The 23,916-nt window shown below is 45.3% G+C and overlaps 1 protein-coding gene across 8 annotated transcripts in view; it reads right to left on the bottom strand.

The window, feature by feature from the left end:
• The window catches only part of RAP1GAP (RAP1 GTPase activating protein), a 1,905,843-nt gene that overhangs the window by 55,998 nt on the left and 1,825,929 nt on the right, over window positions 1-23,916 (bottom strand). For all 8 annotated transcript variants that reach the window (XM_069610366.1, XM_069610364.1, XM_069610368.1 and 5 more), the window contains 2 exons: window positions 16,890-16,992; window positions 2,537-2,640 (listed from right to left, as the gene is read on the bottom strand). In XM_069610366.1, coding sequence (XP_069466467.1) covers window positions 2,537-2,640; window positions 16,890-16,992 — 207 coding nt within the window. The remainder of the gene's footprint in view (window positions 1-2,536; window positions 2,641-16,889; window positions 16,993-23,916) is intronic.

Here is a 23,916-nt window from a genome sequence, read left to right as displayed (position 1 = left end):
GCCTAAACATGTATTTGTGGTTGGAACCCCCCTTTTGTTCTCTACTGTAGCAAAGCCCTACATCCCTCCACATTAAGGGCCATCACTTCCGTTACTTATTGTCCTCTACCTCTATGACTCAAGCTTGGGTATCTTGGCACACGTAGAACCAAAGGGGCTGAGGCATAAAGATTAAGAAACTGCTTGTAGGCAGGGAAAAGGGAATTCAGTAGACATTAATTAGATGAGAGAGTGGTTCCCAGTCAATTGGTCGAAAACATTTGGTCGACAGGACAACTGGTCGACACCATTTGGTCGAATGCCAAATGGTCGAATTTTTTTTTTTTTTTTTTACCCCTTTTTTTTTTTTTGGGGGGGGGTCCCCCCCCCCCCAACCACCTTTTTTTTCTTTTTTTTTTTTTCCCCACACGAAAACCCACAAAACACATATATATATATTAAAAAAGAAATTCGACCATTTGGCATTCGACCAAATGGTGTCGACCAAATTGCAGTCGACCAGTTTGCTGTCGACCAATTGACTGGACACCGAGAGAGTAGGGGGCCCTGCCACCATTCTCTGGCTCCCACAATGCTACGTTCTGCTCATACAGCATCCAATAGGAGGGGGACTCATGTGTATTACTGAAGGTGTCGGTAATAAAGGAGAGGCAATTGTATGTACCAGTGTTCTTTTACCATCAAAGACAACATTTCTGGTCAATAGATGTTTAAATAAAAAGGTTAAAAAAAATCTAAAAATAAAGACAGCGTTTTATGTACTTCAAGAAACATTTTGTTAGTTTGCAAGCCCAGGTTAGTCCTTCTTGTGAGCAGGTGCAGTTCATTAGGTTGGAATGTTGACATGTTAATGCCGCTGGTAAAGACATAAGGAGGGGCATCCCCCAACCTCCATACAGGGGCTGGTTGGAGGAGTGAGGAGTAACAAGGCTAAAGGTAGAGTACCCCATGTAAAAAATAATTTTCAAAAAGTGGATGCCGCTGGCGGCCTTAAATGCTTAAATGCCAGCAGCATTCGGAGGCGAGCATTCCAACAAAGAACTGTGCATCCTTCGTACATTCGCCAAATATTTGGGAGGCTATCTTCTGAGAATGAACACAGACAAATAACCTGTTCGATGGAACAGAGCCCACATAAGAGGTTGCATTGGGCCTCATTACGGGTCTGGCAGTAACCGTGCCGTGATACCGGTGGGTTCCCACGGACCCGTAAATATTTACCAGCATCTAATTTTCTGGTAGCACCGGGGGATTCCAACCTCGGCTGCCCAGATAGTCTGGCGCCTGCAAATTGCAAGTCCCCATTGCCATAGAGTCCTATTGGACCCTATGGGAATGGGGACCACAGAAGCACTGGCACCGTTGTTAACAGTGCCGGTGCTTCCATTACGGGTCTGCCTACTGTGGCCTCTGTGCCCGGCAGGGTCAGACCCGTCGGACACGGTGGCTCCGGCAGGCAAACTCGTAGTTTACTGGTCCGGAAACAACAGAGCCGGTAAGCATACCAGCTCCGTCGTTTGTGGACCGGTAGACTTAGAATGAGGCCCATTGAGTCTGGTCCCATTCTTCACACATGTCAAGGTCTAAATGTATTATTGATGTGTGCCTGGATAGCAGAAAGAGGTCAGCAATAAGTGCTTGCAAAACATATTTCCAGTGGGATTTTTCGTGTTGCAAAATCTGTTGCAAGGATCCATCTTGGGTCATTGCCACTCATTAATGGATGGCGATTAGCTCTTGTGCTAAAGACACAGGGCCTCATTAGGACCCTGGCGGAGAGGGTGTTACGCCAGCGTAGTGCATGGCGTACCTCTCCGCCATACTACGAGTTCCCGTAGCGCCATGGCGGCCTTTTCCGCCTGGTTTTACCAGGCGGAGAAAACCATGGCGCTACGGGACCTCGTTGTTAATTACGCCACCGTATTTTACGGTGGCGTAATTAACTCCTTCCCCACTCCCATTATACCCTATGGGGCAAAAATGGGAATGGGGAAGGGCAGAATGGGGATTGGGGATTTACCGCTCCGCCGAGGTCGGAATGGGGCGGTAAATCCGCCAACCCCCATGGCGCTATCGGCGGCTTTCCGCCATGCTTCGCGGTGCATTTAGCACCGCGAAGTCCGCCTGGGTCCTAATGAGGCCCACAGTGTTAAAATGAGTGAGTTATGTTGATTGGTCAATCCTTCCCAAACCGCATCTGAAAAAAATCTGGAATCCGAAAATGTCAAATGTTTAATTTCTTTTTCCACCTTTCAGCACAATTATATGCGGGGGGGAGACTCCCCGCAGCCCCCTATATTCCCACAAATTATTTATTACCCAAGCCCACCCCCCACATATAATTGCGCTGAAATGTGCAGTCGAATTTTCAGCATTTCCGGATTCGGGATTTTAGCCACGAAATTATGGGGTGCTACCCCCGAATCTTCACCTACTGCAGTCAGCCCAGGGTTGAGCCAGAACATAAAAGAATACTCAAGCTCCATCGCCAGCCCCTTTACTTTCCTTCCCTATCAGTGATCTCCTTGCCTCTCACCGGTTGATGTGTGTGCAGGTTGGACTCCTCCAGCTGGATTTTGATTTCTGGGCAAGAAGGGTCCGATGGTGTTCTGCTGTACAGCTGCGTAGACCGGAAAGGGCCTGTGCAAAACAAGAAGCGGAGTGTTGATGGAAGAGCAGCAAAGGGATGCGGAAAGGAAGCATGTGAAAAAATGGCAAGAGGAATGGAGAAAGAATCCGCAAGAGGGAGATAGAAAGGAAGAGATGCAGAAAAACAAGATCAAAATAAGAAACGCAGAAAAAAGAGGGAGGGACACAAGGATAGAGCTAGCCAAAAGGATATTGGTGCAATAATTAAGAGATGAAGCGTGACTGATAGTATGGAAGAGGTGGGTGAAGGTAAATAGGAAGATAGTGGGATCATGGACGTCATTTCACCAAAATGCTATGGGTAGCGGAAATGACATCACATGACCCTTGACCCCTGATGACATCACAGGAAGTGATGTAATTTGAGGCCCACCCCAAAGTGACATCACAGTAAGCGATGGAACACGACCGTTTATCCCTTGACAAAACAGGAAGTGGCATCACATATCATTGTTTCTAGATACACTATGAAAAATATGGTTACAATATTACTGTAACGTGATATACATTTCATACAAGAATGGATCACCATATGTATCGGCAGAAAAAAACATGATATAACTGCAACTTGGGAAAAGCAAAATACATAGGGCCTCATTATGACCCAGGCACTAAGTGTTTAACGGCGCCGTAAAAGGCTGTGGCGCCGTTAAACACCTAGCGCCTAATTACGAGGTCCCTTTGTGGGACCCGACCTTAACAGCTGGTTTTACCAGCCGTTAAAGTAGGGACCCGCAAAAGGACCTTGGTGCTAATTACGATACCGCAATTTGCGGTACCGTAATTAGCGCCTTCCCCATTCCCATTGAGCCCTATGGGGCAAAAATGGGAATGGGGAAGGGCCATGGCGGCATGGGGAATTACCGCCCCACCAACCTCGGAATGGGGTGGTAATTCCCCATTCCGCCATGGCGGACTCCGGCATGGACCATGGTGCTAATAGCACCATGGTTTGCGCCGGAGTCCTAATGACGCCTATAGTCTGAAATGGATGCTTATTCTACTCTGTTTTTGGAGGATTTTGTCTGCATTGTGAATTTGAGGTGTTTAAGAACAGACTAAATCAGTGACTCACCCCCTGAAGTGTGCCTGAAATAAACCTTTAATGAGTCTAGCAATTATTGTATGGTATTCCAGAAAGACAGATAGCTCAAATAGACACATGACATTGGCCACAGCCAGGAGCTTCAATTTCTAAAACATTTTTTTTTTAAAGAGTTTTTTTTGTAGGGGTAGCAAGGGAGACCTCAGGGGTCGCAAGTGCGACCTCTGGCGATCCCTAAATGACCCCTCTTAGTGGGATAAGAGGAAAGAAGAGATAGGAAGTTGTACAGGTACAGAAATAAACCACATTCACAAAGGGATCAGGACAGCGTCAAGTCACTGGTTTAAGGGACACTGACCGACTGTGTCAGAGACTAAGGGCCTCATCACGACTTTGGCGGTAACCCTTAAATCCGGCGGTCGCGCTATTACCGCCAGATTTAAGGGTCCGCCAAATCAGGACTTTGGCGGATTTCGCCCCAGCTCTTGGCCGGGGGGAAATCCGCCGAAAATTTGCGCTATTACCGCCGGTGGGAAATCCGCCGGTGCTAAGAGCGTAAATTTTCCCGATTGAGCACAATGGGGAATGGGGCATTCCTGAATGGGCTCAATGGGAAATGGGGAATTACATTACCGCCGAACTCGTGATCCGGCGCTATTAGGGGAGTTCGGGGTTAGGGCTAATACCAAAGTCGTGATCAGGCCCTAAATGTTGTCATTAAAGGCTGAATATGTCTTTCTCTGTACAGTGGAACGTGCTTAAAAACAAATAGAGTAAGAACCTGTGGGAGATATTCATGTTTGCCACTGGATGATGTGTACTTATAACACCTGAGTTTAATTTCTCTGTGAAGATGAGGGGCAACTACAAACCAAATGCAGATTCACTATTCGGTTTTGAGCTTTCCAGCACTTAAATGAAACAGTTACACATTACTGATCATTATGTGATTTTTTTTAAAACACTGCACAACACCCCATTTAAAAAAAGGAAAGCCAACAGTGGAAGGGAACTTTACAATGAATATATGAATATGTGTTATGAGGGCGGTTAATAGTCTGGACACAAGGCGGACATGGTTAGTTAATACTTTATGTCGAAGTGCATTAACAACTATGGCATCAGGAAACCGTTATACTATAGTCACCCATGTGTCTATGAGGTGGTATTGTACTTCACCTCTATCCAGTTGCCAGTAGCTCGCAGTAGTATCACTCTTTTAGACCTTTAATAGGGATTACGATGGCTGTCCCAATTGGTTCATTTTCAGCTTTCTCCCTCTTCAGTCTCGTCCGACTGAAAGGGTCCTTGGGTTCACAATCTCACTGTTGGTGAAATACGTCTTTCACCTCTACTCCATCCTGCTATGCCAAGGGGGATACTTCCCTTCCCCATGTCTTATATTCCTGCCAGAGGGGACAATCCCCCTCCCCTTGTCTTGATCCATTTGCCAACGGGTACACTCCCCTTCCCCTGGTCTTCTCCATGTGCCAGGGGAGACAATCCCCTCCCCCTGGCCTTATCCCTCCCCTAAGTGAGTCAACTCTCGTGAATACATGGTCTAACGGTGAGAGCCTCTGGATTCTCAACGTTTCCCTGCGTTGGGTTACTTCACCCCTTGGCTAAGGGGGAAGAACGATTCCCTCTTAGTTTCACCCCATTGCTGGGATCCTAGAATCTAAGCGGACCAATTTGGACGTAACTCAGTATTTGAAAAGAAAGGGGGGGCGGGGAGGAGGGGTGGTAACCTATCCCGGCTGGCTCGCATTTGCTGGTAGCCTTTTTCAGGTTTAGACTGTACCTCATGCCCTATGCCTGTGTGGCTCTGTCTCACCCAATCCCCTTCTATCTTGTACTCTTCTGGTGACAGTCAGGCTTTCCTGACCCTTCAGGAAACTGCTTACCCCCTCTCTTCTGCTGGTTTTATGCTGTTGTTGCGCACACCACGCATTAAAATCCTCTTCAGCTGACTTTCTTGTTCCGGTCGGCTTTGGGCAGTTTTCAGTAGTCTCTCAGTGCTTCTCAATCGTCAGTGCTCCCGTCTGCTACTGTCTTCTCTCCTTGGTTGTCTCACCATCTCATGTAGGTCTGTCAGACCCTGTCTCCCAGTGCTTCGTCTACTGCTACAGCAAGTATTAGTAGACGAAGCACTACTCTCTCTCTCTTTACTCTGGTGTTGCCATCTTTCCCTCTTTATCCCCAGGCAGCTTGATGCTGTTAAACAACTAGAGCGGCCACTCTGATTCCACTGCCTCACTTTTTCCACCATGGTGGATTCCCTCATCCAAGTGTAATATCGGAGACAGATTCTTTGACAGCCACTGTGTACATTGTGCTGACTGAGGTTACGGGGATTAGGGGTAACAGGCTTATGTCGCCCTGTTCTTTCTTGGTTCTGGTCCGGTTTCCCTCATAACTACTGACCTGTTTATTGAGTGGCGAGGTCTCTATGTCATGAAAGCTCTGTGCCTTGTCACATTCTCTTCCCCTTTTGTCAATGGCTTCCCCATCTTCTTCTAGCAGAGACCCTTGCTGGCAGGGCTACGTTTATCTGGTTTTTGTGGCATTAGGCTATTTCTTTGGTGGTAGCCTTGACGCCCATGTCGGCGGGCTGGCGGCGAAGATTTTGTACTGTGGTGGACTCAACCAATTTTCCCTTCAATTCTTTCAGTAGATTAATTTTATATACCTGTTGCTTGATGTGTCAGTCTGGTTGTCCCACCCAATATTTATAGGGACATGTTTGGCTCATGAATTCATACGGGCCATACCAACGTGGACAGCTTCTTATTCTCCAAGATGGGTAACAGGACTAAGACCTTTTGAGCAACAGAGAAGGACCTAGGCTTAGTTTTCACATCATGTCATCGTTTTTTTTTTGTTCCAGATGTTTCTGGACTAGAGTCCTGACAATGGTCATGTGCTCCTTGAGTGTCTGGGCAGTTTGAGACAGAGGTAGGATTGCCTCCTCTCTTTCTTGCCAGGTCTACCTAAAAAGCATATCCAAGACATCCCGGGGTTCTCGTCCATACAGGAGCTCAAATCAGGAAAACCCTAAGTACCCTTGTGTGCTCTTCCCAGTGGCAAAAATAGCCCAGGGTGTCATCACATCCCAATTGCATCCATCTGCATTGACTAATCTTATTTAGCATTTTAATAAAATGCTCAACTAACCCATCTGTCTGGGGATGGTAAACCAAGGTGCGAAGGGTTTTGATCTGCAGAATTTGCTTGACCTTCCACATCAGTTTAGACATAAAAGTAGTTCCTTGGTCTGTTAGTATTTCCTTCGGGAACCCGCTACATGTCAAGAATGGTATTGGGTGTTTCCAGATTTGTTGAGTGGTGTTGCTATGTAGGGGAAATGCTTCCGGGTATCCCGTGGTGTAATCCACAATGACCAAAATGTATTTATTCCCTAACTTTGAGGGTTCAAGTGGTCCTATCATGTTCATTCCATTACGTGAGAATGGTACGTCAATTATCGGAAGAAGTTGGAGTGGTGCAGGGGAAGGCACATGAAACATAGCTTTCTGGCATAAGGAGCAGGCACCCGCAAAATTCCTTATGTCACTGTGAATGCCTGGCCAATACCATCGACTACTTATCTGGTTTGAAGTTTTTGCCATCCCCAAATGACCAGATGTCAAATCTGAGTGTTCAATTTTGTGCACGATTCTCTTATGGCTCATAGGGACCACTATTTAGGTTCAAATTATTCCTTATGCTGTTACGTCCTTTCTATATAGTGAACCTCGTTTTATGAAAAAGAACGGTCGTTCTGTGACCTTTCCCTCAATCTCCGGTAAGACTTTTAAGAAGGCCGGAGCTAGATTTGGGTCGTTCCTTTGGGTGAACTCAGGGTTGGGTATGATTTCTACCTCCTCCTCAAGTTCTCGGCTCTTGTTGATGACGGAGGGCATGTCGGCATCCCCAAAGCCTTTCTCACCTCTTTCTGTGACTTCTTGTTCTGTTACCTCAACCGGATTTGGGGAAACAGCAGATTCCAACACACCTTGGGCTATCATCATTCAGCTTAAACTTCATGTGGCGGCTTTCCTGAGTTATGAAGTAACACCTTAACTCTCCCTCGATAATCAGGGTCTATAACCCTGCAACCATATTGATACCATACTTCCAGCCTAAGCCAGATTTGGAAGTTAGGCAGACATACGCCCCCTTCGGTGGGGAAAGTATCAACCATGTAGAGTTCTGCTGGCGGGTTCCTCTTTCAATTTGTATGTCTTTGGTGCTATAGAGGCCAAAACCAATGGACTTGGGAGCAGCCACCATAGGTGCATGGGCATTTTTGGCTAATTTTGTATACCGTAAGGTCCCCTGGCTTGTGTCAGCCAAGTCACATCCCACTCCTGACACCTCTTGTGAGGGGAATAAATAGTCTGGACCCAAGGCTGCCATTGTTAGTTAATAATTATCTTTATTTTGAAGTGCATCAACAACTATGGCATCAGAAGACTTTTATACTATTATCACCCGTGTGTCTATGAGGTGGTATTGTACTTCCCCTCTATGCAGTTGCCACTAGCCTGCAGTAGTATCACTCTTGTGGACTAATAGGGATTACGACGGCTGTGCCATTTGGTTCATTTTCGGTTTTGTCCCTCTTCAGTCACGTCAGACTGACAGGGTCCCTGGGTACACAATCTCACTGCTGGTGAAATAAGTCTTTCACCTCTACTCTGCCATGCCATGCCAAGGGCATATATTCCTGTCAGAGGGGCCATTCCCCTTCCCTGGTCTTGATCCATTTGCCAAGGGGGACACACCCCTTCCCGTGGTTTTCTCATCATGCCAGGGGGGCAATCCCCTTCCCCTGGTCTTATCCTCCCCTAAATGGGTCAACTCTCATGAATACACTGCCTAACGGTGAGAGGGGCTCTAGGGCCGCTAGCTTTTTCGTGCTTCCGTGCATTGGATTACTTCACTCATCGGCTGAGGGGGAAGGACTGCTCCCTCTTAGTTTTACCCCATTGCTGGGATCCTAGAATCTTGGTGGTCCAAATTGGACATAACTCAGTATTTGATAAGTGGGGGTTGGTAACCCGATAGGTTGGCTCCTGTTTGCTGGTAGACTCTTCTGTAATTTTAAACATATAAGCGTACTGTTACATATTGGTGTGCAATAACACATGCATTGGTCTATGGCACTAGCCTTACCCATACATACCCCCCCTGTCTAGTATGAATGGCAGTGGGCACTTGTAATGGTGTGCTCATAAGGGGCAGGGTGAATTGAGATGCTGAAGGTGTGGTACACCATGTGCACCAGAAATGTATGTTATGCACTGTGACTATTGTGGAAAATGACACTGTAGTGCTGGTGTCTGCAGAATGTGCTTTGAATACCTCGTTCCTACAATGAACATATGTATGAGTCCATTGAATGTTGTCCCAGGCCTTTTGCGCTTACTGCATAAGCTCAGGAGCAGTGATGGGACATTGGGGCTCTTGCGTTATTACCCATGCTCCCAATCTTGTTGGGTTGTTTGTCCAAAGACTATTGACACATTGTAGCTACTGTTGGCAATAAAAGGCCATGGCTTTTGTTGCACAATTACATGTATCTTAATAAAATTTTATTCATAACAGTTTACATAAAAAACATGAAAAGGTTCTTTTGAGCACGAGTGGCAGTTGGTGTCCTCCTGGTCCGTGCCATCTTCTTTTCCCACGACTGTGTGACAATGTTCGTTGCACTGTCATTCTTTTTGTGTCCGACTTTTGTTTTTTTTATTCTTATTTTTCTGGGTGTGTGAGCTGGGTGAAAAAGTAGAGTTCTTTTGCGGTCGCAGAGCGGCTCCTTTGCACTCCGTTCGGAGTGATGTGTGAAATGGAGACCCTTGCTGGCAGGACTACGTTTATCTGGTTTTTGTGGCCTTAGGCTATTTCTTTGGTGGTAACCTTGACACCCATGTCGGCGGGCTGGCGGTGAAGATTTTGCATATGCGTGTGTAACCCCCCCTGTCCTGCTATGCTGCACTTCCTTCCCTTCTTTTGTTGTTCTGCATAATGACACTTGGGTACTTTTGCCACCATGGTGTGAGATCCTAACTTGCCTTTTGGTTCGCCCAAGTGGTCCCCTTTTTGTAGTGTGGCTAAAGGAAAGGGGAGGACAAGAAAACAGGAACTTAGGTGGAAAAGGGGGGGATAACAACCATTGTTGGTTTTCTGTAGTTATTGTGCTGTACTAATACTAATTGTACTGTACTGTACTAATATTGTACAGCTTCAGCGCCGTATTTGCCCTATGGGTCCCCGCAACTCTCGCTTATGTTACTGAGCTTTCTAGCTACATATGGTCTCCTTATTTTGTGGCGCTGGCACTTGTGATAGTCCTCCTCTTACTTTTACCTAGAAGCTGAACATGTGTAGAGCTATGGTATTTTGTGGGCGGCCTTGGTGGTTTATTTGAGTATTAAATTGAAGATGCTTGTATTATCGCCAAGGCTGTCTGGCCCGTGGAAACACACTACTTTTCGTTCATGATACATTTGATGTTGCCTCTACAACTATGTGCTAGGGAAACGCTTTTTATAGCTCAGAAAAGGGGTCATATTACTATTGGCGTATGGGGAAATACGTGCCTGTGTGCACTGAGAATAAGGTTATTTTTGAAAGAAGAATATAATTGTATTGTAAACAAGCACGTTCATAGCTGTAAAAGGGAAGGTAATATTGTGAAAGGTGCTTTACTTAAAATATTTGGTTGTTTTTATACTACACTGTTTGCAGGTAATAGTGTTAATTGATGTGGCATGTGTTTGCAGAAACAAAACTGAGTCGAGCACACTGTGAACACTACATGGAGGATGGCATTGTTATGTGTCCTTCAAAAAAGTAGACTAAGAATTTATGGGAGAAAATGTGTTGACAATCCAGAAAGAAATTATACGATTCACTGTATTAAAAGCAAACATCGGAACATGAAGTTTTTATTTTAAAAAACTGTGCTGTGAAGCGGTTCGTCCTGTACAACATTAGAAAAATTGATTTGCAAAACACAATGGGCCTCATTACGAGTCCGGCGTTAACCGAGGCGGTAAAACCGCCTGGTTAACGCCGGACTCGTATTACCATTCCGCCTCCGTGATTCCCGGAATTACCGGGGCATTACAACCCCGGTTTTACGGGAATCACGGAGGCGGAATGGTGTAAATCCCCATTCCCATTGAGTTCTATGGGACTCGATGGAAATGGGCATCATGGAAACACCGGCAGCATCTCGTAATGCTGCCGGTGTTTCCTCATCCGCCTGCATGCGGGAGGTGTTAAACCCGCCAGGTCAGACCTGGCGGGAACATCACCTCCTGCCTGCAGGGGTCGGACTCAGGCGGTCCGGAAACAACGGTGGCGGCGGGTTTACCGCCACTGTTATTTCCGGACCGCCTGGGTCGTAATGAGGCCCAATGTAAGCAACATTTTAAGTGAAAGCTATTAAAGTCTGGAAACTGTACTGTCTGCCATATGATCAACTCTGTGATGCATGAATGTTGAACTTGCCGCAAAGAGTAGACGTTGTACATGTTACAAGAAACTTTAATTTATAGCCAAAATATGAATGTATTTGTATATTAAATTGTAAAGTGCTAACTGAAATATGTTTTTGTTATCTATTTCCCATAGTTATATACTCCTGCTCTGTGCGTGTCGTGGGTTTAGTTTACTGGCGGATGGCTTCTTGAACAGTGTTTGGACAATTATTATACACAATGGAGCTATTATAAATATTGTGTGGGATGATCGCCGGACAACAATTTATCCTTTTGCCATTGCAGTAACAAGCAGCAACTGTAACGCTCACCTGATTCCCGTAGAGGCGCCGGTCTTGACTGGGCGTATACCGTATCTTCAAAGGTGATGTGTAACACACGGCTGGCTCTTTGGGCTGGACCTCTGTGCACTGTATGTTTGACTCGAAGGGTAAGATGTCTGCAGATAGAAAATATGGGATTAATGAACTGGGTTATTGAATGTCTCTCTCTTCTTCCCTTTCTCTTCTCCTGTAGAACCCCGAAGGTTAACGCTCTCACCTTAGGTAAGTGAACGCCGTGCTCTCCATCTGCCTCGGGGCAGGGTGCTGTAACCAGTTTCTTCACTGGATAAGGGGAGCAGGCCTCTTGACTTCAGAGGATTGCTGTCCGTCGTTTACTGCACGAACGGTAAGTTTCGAGTAATTCTAATGCCTTTAAAGTCTTTAGTAATGATGTCTCTTGTTTTGCAGGGTTCCGGCGATGGTGGATGACGGGCTGAAGTGAGTTGAAGATGGAGCCCGTGTGATGAATAGGAGCGCCTGGAAGCACGAAAGTAAGCGCTTGTTGCCTGCTTCACGATGCGCTCTAACTGTCTTTTTATTTTGCAGGTACAAGTTCGGAGCGGCTGCAGGGTGCCGGAATACCCACTGGGTTAGATGTGGAAAGGAGTAATGGCACGTGAGTATTAAAGTTCCCCAATGTCTTTAAACGCACCTTGTTTTGTCTTTCAGATGCGGGATGCAGCGCCGAAGGCCTCCGGAGCGTGCGAAGAGTTGGTAAGCTTTTGTCTTTCAGATGCCGGAATGCAGTGTGAAGACCTCCGGAGCGCACGAAGAGTAGGTAAGCCTTTGTCTTTCAGAATGCAGCGCGAGGCGTTGGTGACAGCCGATGGCCCAGGTAAGTGAAGAGCTGTCACTGAAGACCGTAATGCTAACCTGTTCTTTCTTGTCTTTATAGGTGTTGCTGAAGACTGGATTCAGGATGGTAAGCCTTTTTCCTTAGGCCCAGGATCAGATGCAGCAGACACGATGAGCGTTCTGCTGCAGAGGATGCAGAATAACGCAAAGCAAGATTCATCCATCGGGTGTGGTTTAAATAGCCTCCTGTAGTGCTTAGGTGTCTCCTTCCACAGCCACGCCTAGGTAAGAAAAGAGTTCCTGCTTTCCAGAAGAGTTCCAGTGTTCTGAACCTAGGGAGTGGCTCCTGCCCCACCCAACAGGAAAAGTAGTTCCAAACAGAAGAGGATCAGAGGCTCAACTGGCAGGCAAGTAAGCAGCATGGTCTGCTGCAGGTAAGTCCACCCAAGCATTATGAGCCCGGCGCTTCCAGCGCTGGGACTGGGCATATTTATGAGCCTGGTGCCACTGGCGCCAGGACTGGGTCCAAAAGGTCCCAATTGGGACTGGTTGGCACTCGGAACCTGGGTTATGAATCTGCTTCCAAGGGAGTTGGGAAAACCCTGACCTTTTGGAAGCAGAGATCATGACAGCAACATGGTTGCATATAGGTTCAAGAAAAGTGTGGATGTGAAAGTATTGCATTTATTATGGAAAATATTTTTGGTGGAGAATGCAAAGACTTGCATTGATGGATCGATGATTCAATTTGCCAGTAGAAGATTACAGTTGTGAGTTTAGTGAAAATGTGAACGCTGCGACGTTCGGTAGCTATGAACCGTGTTCAAAAAAGTTAAACTTTTAGGCAAATTAAGTGAATGTTTTCATTGTTTTCTCAAAATGAAAAGTATTTTTTATGGCCCTCACTATTGCTGTTTTGTTTGAAATAAAACGTTTGTATAATTTCTGTAAAAAAAAGACCACAGTTTTGTGTTTGTTGCAGATGTTTGTGTTTAAGTTCCTTGTTCTGCGTAACATAACTTTGTTATGTTGGTGATGACCGTGTACATTTGAGTACGGTGCGGGCTAACGTCAATGAAGTAGGTGGAGCTCATTTTGAGCATATAGGGCCTCATTACAGAGTACAGCGGTAGGGGGTTAACAGCACCGGTGAGGATGCCGGTGCCGTTAACCCCCCAACCGCCGCATTCCGAGGTCCCTTAGCGGGTCCTACTAAGGCCGGCTGGTTTTACCAGCCGCCCTTAGTGGGAGCCGCTAAGGGACCAGGGAGCTAATAACGGGCCCGCTATTTGCGGGCCCGTTATTAGCTCCTCCCCCATTCCCATTGAGCCCTATGGGGGCTGGAATGGGAATGGGGAATGGTTTTCAGAATGGGGACTTACTGGGTCCTCCAAGGTTGGAATGACCCGGTAAGTCCCCATTCTGACTACCCGGACACAGGTTTGGAGGCAGCCATGGCGCTAATAGCACTATGGCTGCCTCCAAACTCGTAATGAGGCCCATAGTGATGTTAGCGTTAGGGGTGGGCGAATGTAATCAGTGCCGTGTAGCTCTTTGAAGTTTGGCCAATAAAATCTTTTTGAGTTTATCTACTTTATTGAACATGCAAAGTAGATTCATTCTATAGGATTACTTTCCGGGAGTTATATCCCATATATTATCACCATTATCATGTTATAGTTTCTATGTGTACAATATTCTAATTTGTATATGATGTTATGAATTTGAATCAAATTTTGTATATTGATTTTTTTATGTGTAAAGTTTTATGTTAAAACTATATCACATTAAAATAAATAAATAAGATCACTTTTTTAGTTCTTTTTTTAACTGTGAGAGGTGGTTTCTACTAGAACCTTTTTTTAATTTTCTTTTTCAGGAAAGATGACAATGTAGGGTGAGGCAGAAAATGAGGGAATAGGCACCAAGCAGTAATATGGAGGGGCAGATGACAGGGGAAGATTTTGCACATCTGTTACATCTAAGGTAGGGGCAGTGTTTTTAATGCTCTTTGATCACAGCTTCAAAAGAACTCAGAAATTGCTCCCCCCTTCAGGGTGGTGTGTTGCAATTTATACACAAGACTGTTGTCTTCGAAAGATATGGATCAGCAGCCTCTTTTATTGCTGGTGGGATTTTGTGTGCCACAGACGTAGGCTGTGTGGTTAGAGTATTGGTTGAGGAAGATGAGGTGGAGGAAGACAGCCTTCTACTTGCTAAGATAGGAACAGCCTATCTGAGAGCATTGCAGTGGTTGAATTTGGTGTGGCAGCGCATGGAGGTGATCCCGTAGGAGTACTGTCCAGGTAGTCTGCGACTGAGTACAACGTTGCACTTATTGCATTTGACTTTGGTAGCTTTAGCCTTTGGTACATTCCCAACAGTGGTAAATAACTGCCACTCTCTTGGTGCTAGAGGTAGGCACTTCCTCTACCTCATCTTCTCGGATTGTCTTTGAAAGTACTGTGCTTTTCTTGTTGTGTAGGTCCTCTAGATGGTGGTGGTGGTGGCTCTTGGGGAGGAGGCAAGGCAATAGCTGATGCCATTTTTAAGATAAACAGGAGTTTTGCTAAAATTCTTCCAAGTTTGTGCTCTGTACTAGATTCTTAATGGATAGTGAATAAGAATAGGTGTAGGAGCTGTGCAAGGGGAAAAGTATGAGATTGAAAGTTCCTAGATTAGTAGAAAGTGCAGTTCCGAACTGTCCGCAAGGCACGGACCCGATCGCGAAGTGTGAGAGTATGCGTCATCATGTTGCATGTTTGCCGTCAGGTGACACTGTCTGAAAAGTCTGCGATGACGTCAGACGTCGATGGACACAAAAACAGTGGAAAAAGTTGCAAAAACTGTATAGAAGTGATAAAAATTATGCTAGAAGGTGGGAAATGGCATAATTTCTAAGGTGAAACTTTGTAAATTGGACAAAAATGTTGTTATATTGGGGTATGATATTAGTAAGTTGTAGGAAATTAGCATGCACTCGTAAAAACCCATAAAATTCACTGAAAAAGCTTTGTTAAAGGGACGTTATGGTTAAGTTGCACTAATAAAAGCCTATGAAATTCAATGAAAAAACGTTAAAGGGACGTTATGGTTACAAGTAAAAATGAAAAACCTTTGAAATCACCAGTTATGGTAAGCTAAGCAACCACACATTACACCACCACCGTGCAACGCTAACACTAACACCCAGGACATCAAAGATGACATCATAAATGCCATTGATGACATCACTGATGAAATTAATTTTGATAAAAAGTCCCTAGAGGGGTTCTGTTTATAATGTTGGTAACAAGATGTCAGGGGTGATCGGGAGACCTATCATGAACGACTTAATCTATTAAAGAATGTACTTATCTAAACAATAGATTTTATTGGAGTGTTGTTAATACAGGAACCTAATCATACAAAAACATAGGCAATGGCTGCAGCATGTACCATAGAAGTACAATATTTATAATCTTGTAATGGTGGATAGTAAAATAATGAATGCTACCTTATTAGAGTTTTGAGTAATGTTACACATGCAATAACTAGCTAAGAATTCAAGAATGACTACACACTTGTGCTAGTACAAAACATACATATGAAGACCCAGAATGCATACAAATCAGAGGCACATACAGGGAAACTAAAGTAAGGAAGAAAGAAACAGCATCACCAGAAAATGTTAATAACATTAAAGTTTATCTTCATGTACACAGATAAATTGTGTGTTTGAGGCCTGCTTATTGCCCCATGTATGTGCACCATGAGCTGAGACGAAACCCTAAGGAAAGTACTTTAAAAACATACAACAAGGTTAATGTCTAGATATATAGCACCTTTTGAATTTTAATATTCTAACTGTCAGTAAACTCGAACAACTGGCCTAAATATGTCAGTGAACAAAAACAAGTGGCCCAGATATGTGATGTGATCAGTGATATCATCAATGACATTTGTGATGTCATTTTGATGTCCGGGGTGTTAGTCTTAGCAGTGCATGCTGGTGGTGCGAGTTATGGTTGCTTTGCTTACCATGACTGGCACATTTCTGAGAGTTTTCGGTTTTACTTGCAACCATAACATCCCTTTAACACGTTTGTTCACTATCTATCTATCTATCTATCTATCTATCTATCTTTCTATCTATCTATATCCTTAATACAGGATATGCTGGATGTTGCCCCAGCATGTTTGGAAAATGGAATTAATCCCAGCAGCTGTTTTGGAGGAAGTTTATGCTGTTGTCCAGTTAATACCTTCATCCTGGCTGCTAGTCTGCAGACAATGAGGGTCTCTTAAAGGTAGTGGATCTCATACACCTCAGGCTCATACTTACATAATATATACTACTACATAATTGTACTGCAGGTAAAACATGATCTCAAGTGACACCTGTATATGTATGAGACATTACATTTGCCAAAATCTCAACTTTGCAACTGGGTTTTGAACTTGGAACAGTGTGCCATGTTACATTCTACACACTTCTCCATAATTTGCATTACATAATCAATATCATGTCCTGCACTGGTGTGGACTGCCTGCAACTGTCACAGATCCTCTGCTGCAGTGACATACCTGGAGAGCTTCCCCCGCTGGCAGTGCTCATGCTGTCTTCCATCCAAGTACTGTAGATTAAGGAATCCCGCTTGAGAGGCGTCCCAGAGGAAGAGAAGCTATCCTGCAGATAGAGGGAAGAAGAATCATATGCATACAGTAGAGGCAGTGTTTAGATTCTGAATTGATTTTTTTGTACAGTGTCATGGGGCAGAACAAAAACAAACAACTCTGAAAAGGGGAGAGAGGTGCAGTTTTGCTAGCCTGGTCAGTCTATACTGCTTTCAGAACGTGAAGCATGAGAGTTATTGGAATAGAGCACGGTAGATACAACCACCACCCCTCTTTAAAGGTTTACTTCAGTCACGGAAGGGCTGGGGAAATTGTACAATTTAAGGGGCCATTTCACCTATGGATCCATCGTGTTGCACGCAAAGTCAATCACATGCCAGACTGGCAGACATTGGCATCTCTCTGCCCCAACTGTGTGTCATGAGAGGCACAGACTGCTGGGCAAATATCTGGGCAGTTTATGCCTGACATGTGGTTGATTTCAGTGTGTTTGCCAAACAAGGATTGTGAACCTTTTGATATGTATCTTGCATTATCGCTGGTCAGCTTTCATTCTTTATTGGGTTACCTTTAACAAAAGGTGAACAAATGTGAATTCACAGCTTATAAAATGATGCTTAAATAATTTCGCTAGTGAGTCGTGGATTAGCATGTCGCGTTACTAGAAGCAGTAGAAACAAAGACGCGGTCTCTCTAGTTTTGTTGGTCTCTTTTATCAACGTACTCTGTCGCCACATCTGAATTGGGCAAGGCTGTCCTTCCTGATTGCCTGCTTCGCCTGTGCGCCCTTGGAAACGGGTTTGTAGTTCTTTATCGGCTGTAGGGCACTGCACACCTTGGGCTCGCTCCCTAAGGGCAATGCCTGTCCTGTCCTCAGGCTGGGTCTGTCTGGGTGGTTCCTGTTCTCTCTTGAACCCCCTTTCTTCCCAAACACTTAGGGCCTCATCACAAGTTTGGCGGTAACCCTTAAATCCGGCGGTCACGCTATTACCGCCTGATTTAAGGGTCTGCCAAATCAGGGCTTTGGCGGATTTCTCCCCAGCTCGCCGCCGGCGGTAAGAGCGTGAAAATTCCCCATTGAGCTCAATGGGGAATGGTGCATTCCCGAATGGCCTCAGTGGGGAATGGGGAATTCCATTACCGCCAAACCCGTGATCCGGCGCTAATTGCACCGGGGGTTTGGCGGTACAGCTAATACCACCGGCATTAATAGCAACAGGATTACCGCCCAACTCGTGATGAGGCCCTTATTGTTTACTACAATCCTCATGCTGCTCCGGGATAAGTAGGTTTCGCAGCGGCAGATTTCGTCAAATTCGATTTCATCTAATTTATTTTAACGAATTTTGCAGCAAATATATATGGGGATTGGGTTTAGGTGAATAAATAATGTAGTGGACTTATTTGGAGGGAGTGTGGGTGCTCTCCCCCCACATATAATTGTGGCAAAATCTATCAGAAAAATAGATTCGATTAATTCGTATTCGATCAAATCTTTTAGACAAAATAGCACAGAACCAGCTGCTCCTACCTAATTTAGCTATAATATGCTTTCTCCCTACTCTTCCATCGCTAGCCTTATCCCCACTCCGATCAGTCCGTAGAGTCCCACCATTCAGCCCACCCTATTTATGGCCCTGCCTTCGCACCCTCCTCTGCCCTGTTTATGCTGCTTTTGGATATTGCTCTGTCTTCAAACAATCCTTTGCATCACCTTTTATTCAGACTGCCTCTTTAATGCCTCTGTATTACTGAAACACACATTCCTGCCAGCAACACCACCGTTCCTTCTGCTCTGTCTATTTCTTCATCTTCCTTTCCTTTCCTGGTCCTTGCTGACACCACAGCTCTTCGTCCCAGTTCATTCCTGCACCTCCCGGGCGCCCTGTGGGCCTCCTCTTGCTCTCACTCTTTGACTTCCTTTCTTCTGGGGCTCACTTCCGGCCTCTGCATGCTCTGTGTCCTCTCGAAGCACTCGCTTCTTAAAGCCCACTGGTAAAATGACTCTTTAACATCTCTCACTCACATAATTGAGTAGTGTTTTTCTTCCTCCATATTCTCCTATTCATTGAACCATATTTTTGCATTAGTAATTGCAGCTCTTTGATGAAGGTACACAAAAATTCAATAGAACAAATCCATATCAACCAAGTTTGTACCCTGAACATGTTGATCTAGCGCTCGTCTCGCCCCCCCACCCCCCCCCGCCTGGAAAGACTCTGTGAACCCCGCCATAGACAAAAGCTTCCCTCTATCCCTCTCTCCCAAGCACTCACACCAGCTCCACATCAACTACTGCATGGCTCTCAACCATTTGTGCTGCAAAGGCGGGTGAAATCACCCGATTTTGTTTTTGGCAGGTGAAACGCCCATTGGAATGAATGGGCGTGCAAGATGCTTGGCGGGTGATACAGCCCTTTACAAGGCGGGTGACACCCGCCAAAAGCGTGTGAGTTGAGAGCTATGCTACTGGCGCCGGCGTGAGTGCAGCTATCTACCTGATTCTCATGTGGATACAGAGGAAATCCGGGGAAAACAGTGTTTCCACAGGTTTCCCCATGCCTGGCCCATCTTCAATTTTCTAAATGGAGCAAAAACTCTGAGATGAAACAGTGACCCGGATTTTCACTGCAGGATTTACTGTTTCATGGCGGAAATCTGTTTCTGACCTACTGGGGTCGGTTGCCAGTCAAAGGATCGACAGTGAAAGGGTCGACAGGTCAAAGGATCGACACCAAAGGGTCGACAGGACAAAGGATCGAATTTTTTTGTTTTTTTTCACAGATTTTTTTTTTTTTGGGGGGGTCGCCCCCAAGCCCCTTTTTTTGCTAAAAGCCACTTTTTTTTCCAAAACGAAAACCTAAAAAAAATAGATATAATTTTAAAAAAAATTCGATCATTTGTCCTGTCGACCCTTTTTTTCTATCCTTTGACTAGACACCACTGGGGTCAGTATCCTGATGCTTGTGCATAGGTTTGACACCTATAAACTAGGCTGGCATGTTATGCGATGATCCGAAGCAGGCACAGTCAATAGGGCTCAACTGTAGTGGTGGTGGACATGTGTTTTCATGTGGTCCGCCTTACTTATATCCACCGTGTCCACATGCGCACACAGAAGGAACCCACACAGATACACTGCATGAAGCAATGACAAACACAGGATCATGGGGTCCGCCAGCATTCACGTGTCTGGCACAGCTTCATGCTGTGAATCACACACTGTGTCCCCATTGGGGATCAGAATCAGGGCCTACATGCCATGATCTGTATGTGTATTGAATCAGCAGTTCGCTGAGTCTTGACTCCTTGCTCTGTCCACTTTGGCTGCCCCCGAATCCCCTCCTGGATTAATAACTGCATAGCGCTCCTACATCTGACACCAGGCCCCACCAAGGTTGGAGAACAACAGAAACAAATTCATATAGAAATCGTTGTCTTATTGCACTAGCACTATGTGACTTTTGGTACAGCATGAACTGGTCAAAGAGTACTCGACATCCCCTAAGTGACACTTGATTTCCAACTACTCCTTGCTGCCTGGCCAAAGCTACTTAGACCCTTGTCTTTACCCGCCTCCTTAATCCCAAACGGTATCTGGTACAACTCATAGGTGGTCAACTCATCGTAACCCTTTACCCGCATTTTTCTGCCTCCCAATCGGTATCTGGTACAACTCATAGGTGGCCAACTCATCCTAACCGATTTCCTACATTTTTCTACCTCCCAATAGGTATCTGGTACAATCGGTATCTGGTGCAACTCATAGGTGGCCAAATCATCTTAAACCGGTTTCCCGCATTTTTCTACCTTCCAATCGGTATGTGGTGCAACTCATAGGTGGCCAAATCATCGTAACCGGTTTCCCGCATTTTTCTACCTCCTAATCAGTATCTGGTGCAACTCATAGGTGGCCAAATCATTGTAACTGGTTTCCCGCATTTTTCTACCTTCCAATCCGTATGTGCTGCAACTCATAGGTGGCCAAATCATTGTAACCGGTCTCCTGCATTTTTCTACCTCCCAATCAGTATCTGGTGCAACTCATAGCTGGCCAAATCATCGTAACTGGTTTCCCGCATTTTTCTTCCTCCCGATCGGTATGTGGTGCAACTCATAGGTGGCCAAATCATTGTAACCCATTTCCCGCATTTTTCTACCTCCCAATCCGTATGTGCTGCAACTCATAGGTGGCCAAATCATTGTAACCGGTCTCCTGCATTTTTCTACCTCCCAATCAGTATCTGGTGCAACTCATAGCTGGCCAAATCATCGTTACCGGTTTCCCGCATTTTTCTACCTCCCAATCAGTATCTGGTGCAACTCATAGGTGGCCAAATCATTGTAACCCATTTCCCGCATTGTTCTACCTCCCAATCGGTATCTGGTGCAACTCATAGGTGGGCAACTCATTGTAAACGGTTTCCCGCATTTTTGTACCTCCCAGTCGGTATCTGGTGCAACTCATAGGTGGCCAAATCATTGTAACCCATTTCCAGCATTTTTCTACCTCCCAATCGGTATCTGGTGCAATTCATAGGTGGCCAACTCATTGTAAACGGTTTCCCGCATTTTTCTACCTCCCAATCGGTATCTGGTGCAATCGGTATCTGGTGCAACTCATAGATGGCCAAATCATCGTAACCCATTTCCCGCATTTTTCTACCTCCCAATCGGTATCTGGTGCAACTCGTAGGTGGCCAACTCATTGTAAACGGTTTCCCGCATTTTTCTACCTCCCAATCGGTATCTGGTGCAATTGGTATCTAGTGCAACTCATAGGTGGCCAAATCATCGTAACCCATTTCCCGCATTTTTCTACCTCCCAATCGTTATCTGGTGCAACTCATAGGTGGCCAACTCATTTTAAACAGTTTCCCGCATTTTTCTACCTCCCAATCGGTATCTGGTGCAATTGGTATTTGGTGCAACTCATAGGTGGCCAACTCGTCGTAACCAGTTTCACGCATTATTCTACCTCCCAATCGGTATCTGGTGCAACTCATAGGTGGCCAACTCATTGTAAATGGTTTCCCGCATTTTTCTACCTCCCAATCGGTATCTGGTGCAATTGGTATCTGGTGCAACTCATAGGTGGCCAAATAATCGTAACCCATTTCCCGCATTTTTCTACCTCCCAATCGGTATCTGGTGCAACTCATAGGTGGGGAGCTTATGTAGGGAGGAAGCCCGGTATACAATTGACTAAGGGGGGTTGGCAATGTATACTTTGTCTGTGTCCGGGAGGACAATAATCCAAATATATAAAGAGAGACAAAGATATAGTGTAGATGCCAGAAATACAGAACAACAAGGATAAGTGTGCTCTGACAAGGGGACCAGTCACAGTTAAAAGATAAGTATAAAGTTTTAATAGTTAATACAAGGGTAAAAACAACCAATTAAATATTGTGGTCCACAGTACAAAACTTAAGATACACGATAAAAGACGAACTAGAACAGGGGTTACGTGACAAGCTGGGTAGCTAGTTAAAAACACTGTATCAACATGAACACAAATGGGTACATATAAGGCAAATAGTGTAGTACCCTACTTCAATTAGGATCAATGTGTCAAAAATATGTAACTCTGGTTATCATACAGAGTGATATCTCGACATGTTTCTGTTCCTTAAGGTAAGTATGGAACATTCATCAGGAGGTACAGTTGTGACAACGTAACACAGTTACAATTGGAGGGCAACAATTAACAGTGAAAATTTCATAGCATCTGTGAAGTAAAAAAACAAAAAGGCAAAGAGTCAGCTAATAAATAGCAAATTACTTCAGAAAGTTTCAAAATTCATGAACAGTGGCATCACAAAAAGAGGGGACAAGTACCTCAAATGATGCCTGTGGGTCCTCTCTACTGAAAGATAGTAGGAGGTAGAAGATCAGTGGGTCAATCCTACAAAAGATAGAAATATCTATTTAAGCGCCATAGGTAGCTTAAAAGAAGCAGAAGATGTACCAACAACATAGCAAGTGGAGAGACAGACATGCAGACGAAATACTCTGCACGGTAGGAGTCAAAAAGACATTATCTAAATGTGGAACTTGGGGTGGCCTGTAAGGGTGAGGCAGCAAGCGTGCTGGTGACCCCAGAAGAACTACACCAGGGACAACGTGCAGTGAGAAGCCTCTCAAGGGTAACATCAGCCCAGATGGAAGATGGAGGGGAAGGCACAGGATAGCAGAAAGGTGGGAGGCCCGTGTCTAACAGTGGGGGGAGAGAGTGAAAGTGTATGTAAAGCGGTCACTAAATATCACCCCAGCCAAGATGCTAACCTCACCCAGCGACGAGTCGCCGTGGGGTACCTGCGGTCTGCCCTGTCTCGGAAGGTCCAAAGGTATAGCAGGCAAGGCGATCAAATCGAAGGGTAACTTTCGTATAGAACTACAAGGAGAAAAAGAGTGGGCCGATCAAATAGTACCTGGCCATTCGTCAATATTCAGAAAATACCGTGATCGCGTGTGTTTAGAAGAGCTGCTTACCCAGTGCTGAAAAAGTCCGCAGGGGGAAGAGTGCTCCGTGTAAATCGGGACTGACTCCGCGAATGAATCACAAGGCAGTGCTGAGTAAGTCCGCAGGGGGAAGAGTGCTCCGTGTAAATCGAGACTAGCTTCGCGAATGAATCAGAAGGCACATCGCGGCCGATGCAGAGCAGGTAGTCATGGTAACTAGGAAGTCCTATTACTATGTTTGGTTAACATTGGGCGAGTGCAAGGGTAAAACACGGCGGCCATCTTAGAATAACGGGTGATTGCCTGGAACACAGATATCCAATGTAACACTCTGGTGACAGGGGGAGAGTCAACAAAAGATAGGCCACCCTGTCCGTACTCATCATAAAGAGGAGCCCAAAGTAGTGCAAAGAGAGACCAGAGGACTACAGAATAGACAGTACACAGAGGTACTGAAATAACCTAAACAACCGGGAAGTGGGATACATCGGTGAGCAGCGTGGAACCGGTC

The sequence above is a fragment of the Ambystoma mexicanum genome, chromosome 8 (assembly GCF_040938575.1).
Source record: "Ambystoma mexicanum isolate Mex_15411 chromosome 8, UKY_AmexF1_1, whole genome shotgun sequence".
NCBI classification, from domain to species: domain Eukaryota; kingdom Metazoa; phylum Chordata; class Amphibia; order Caudata; family Ambystomatidae; genus Ambystoma; species Ambystoma mexicanum.
Note: the sequence above shows the minus strand (reverse complement) of the source record. Positions and strands in the feature narration are given on the sequence as shown.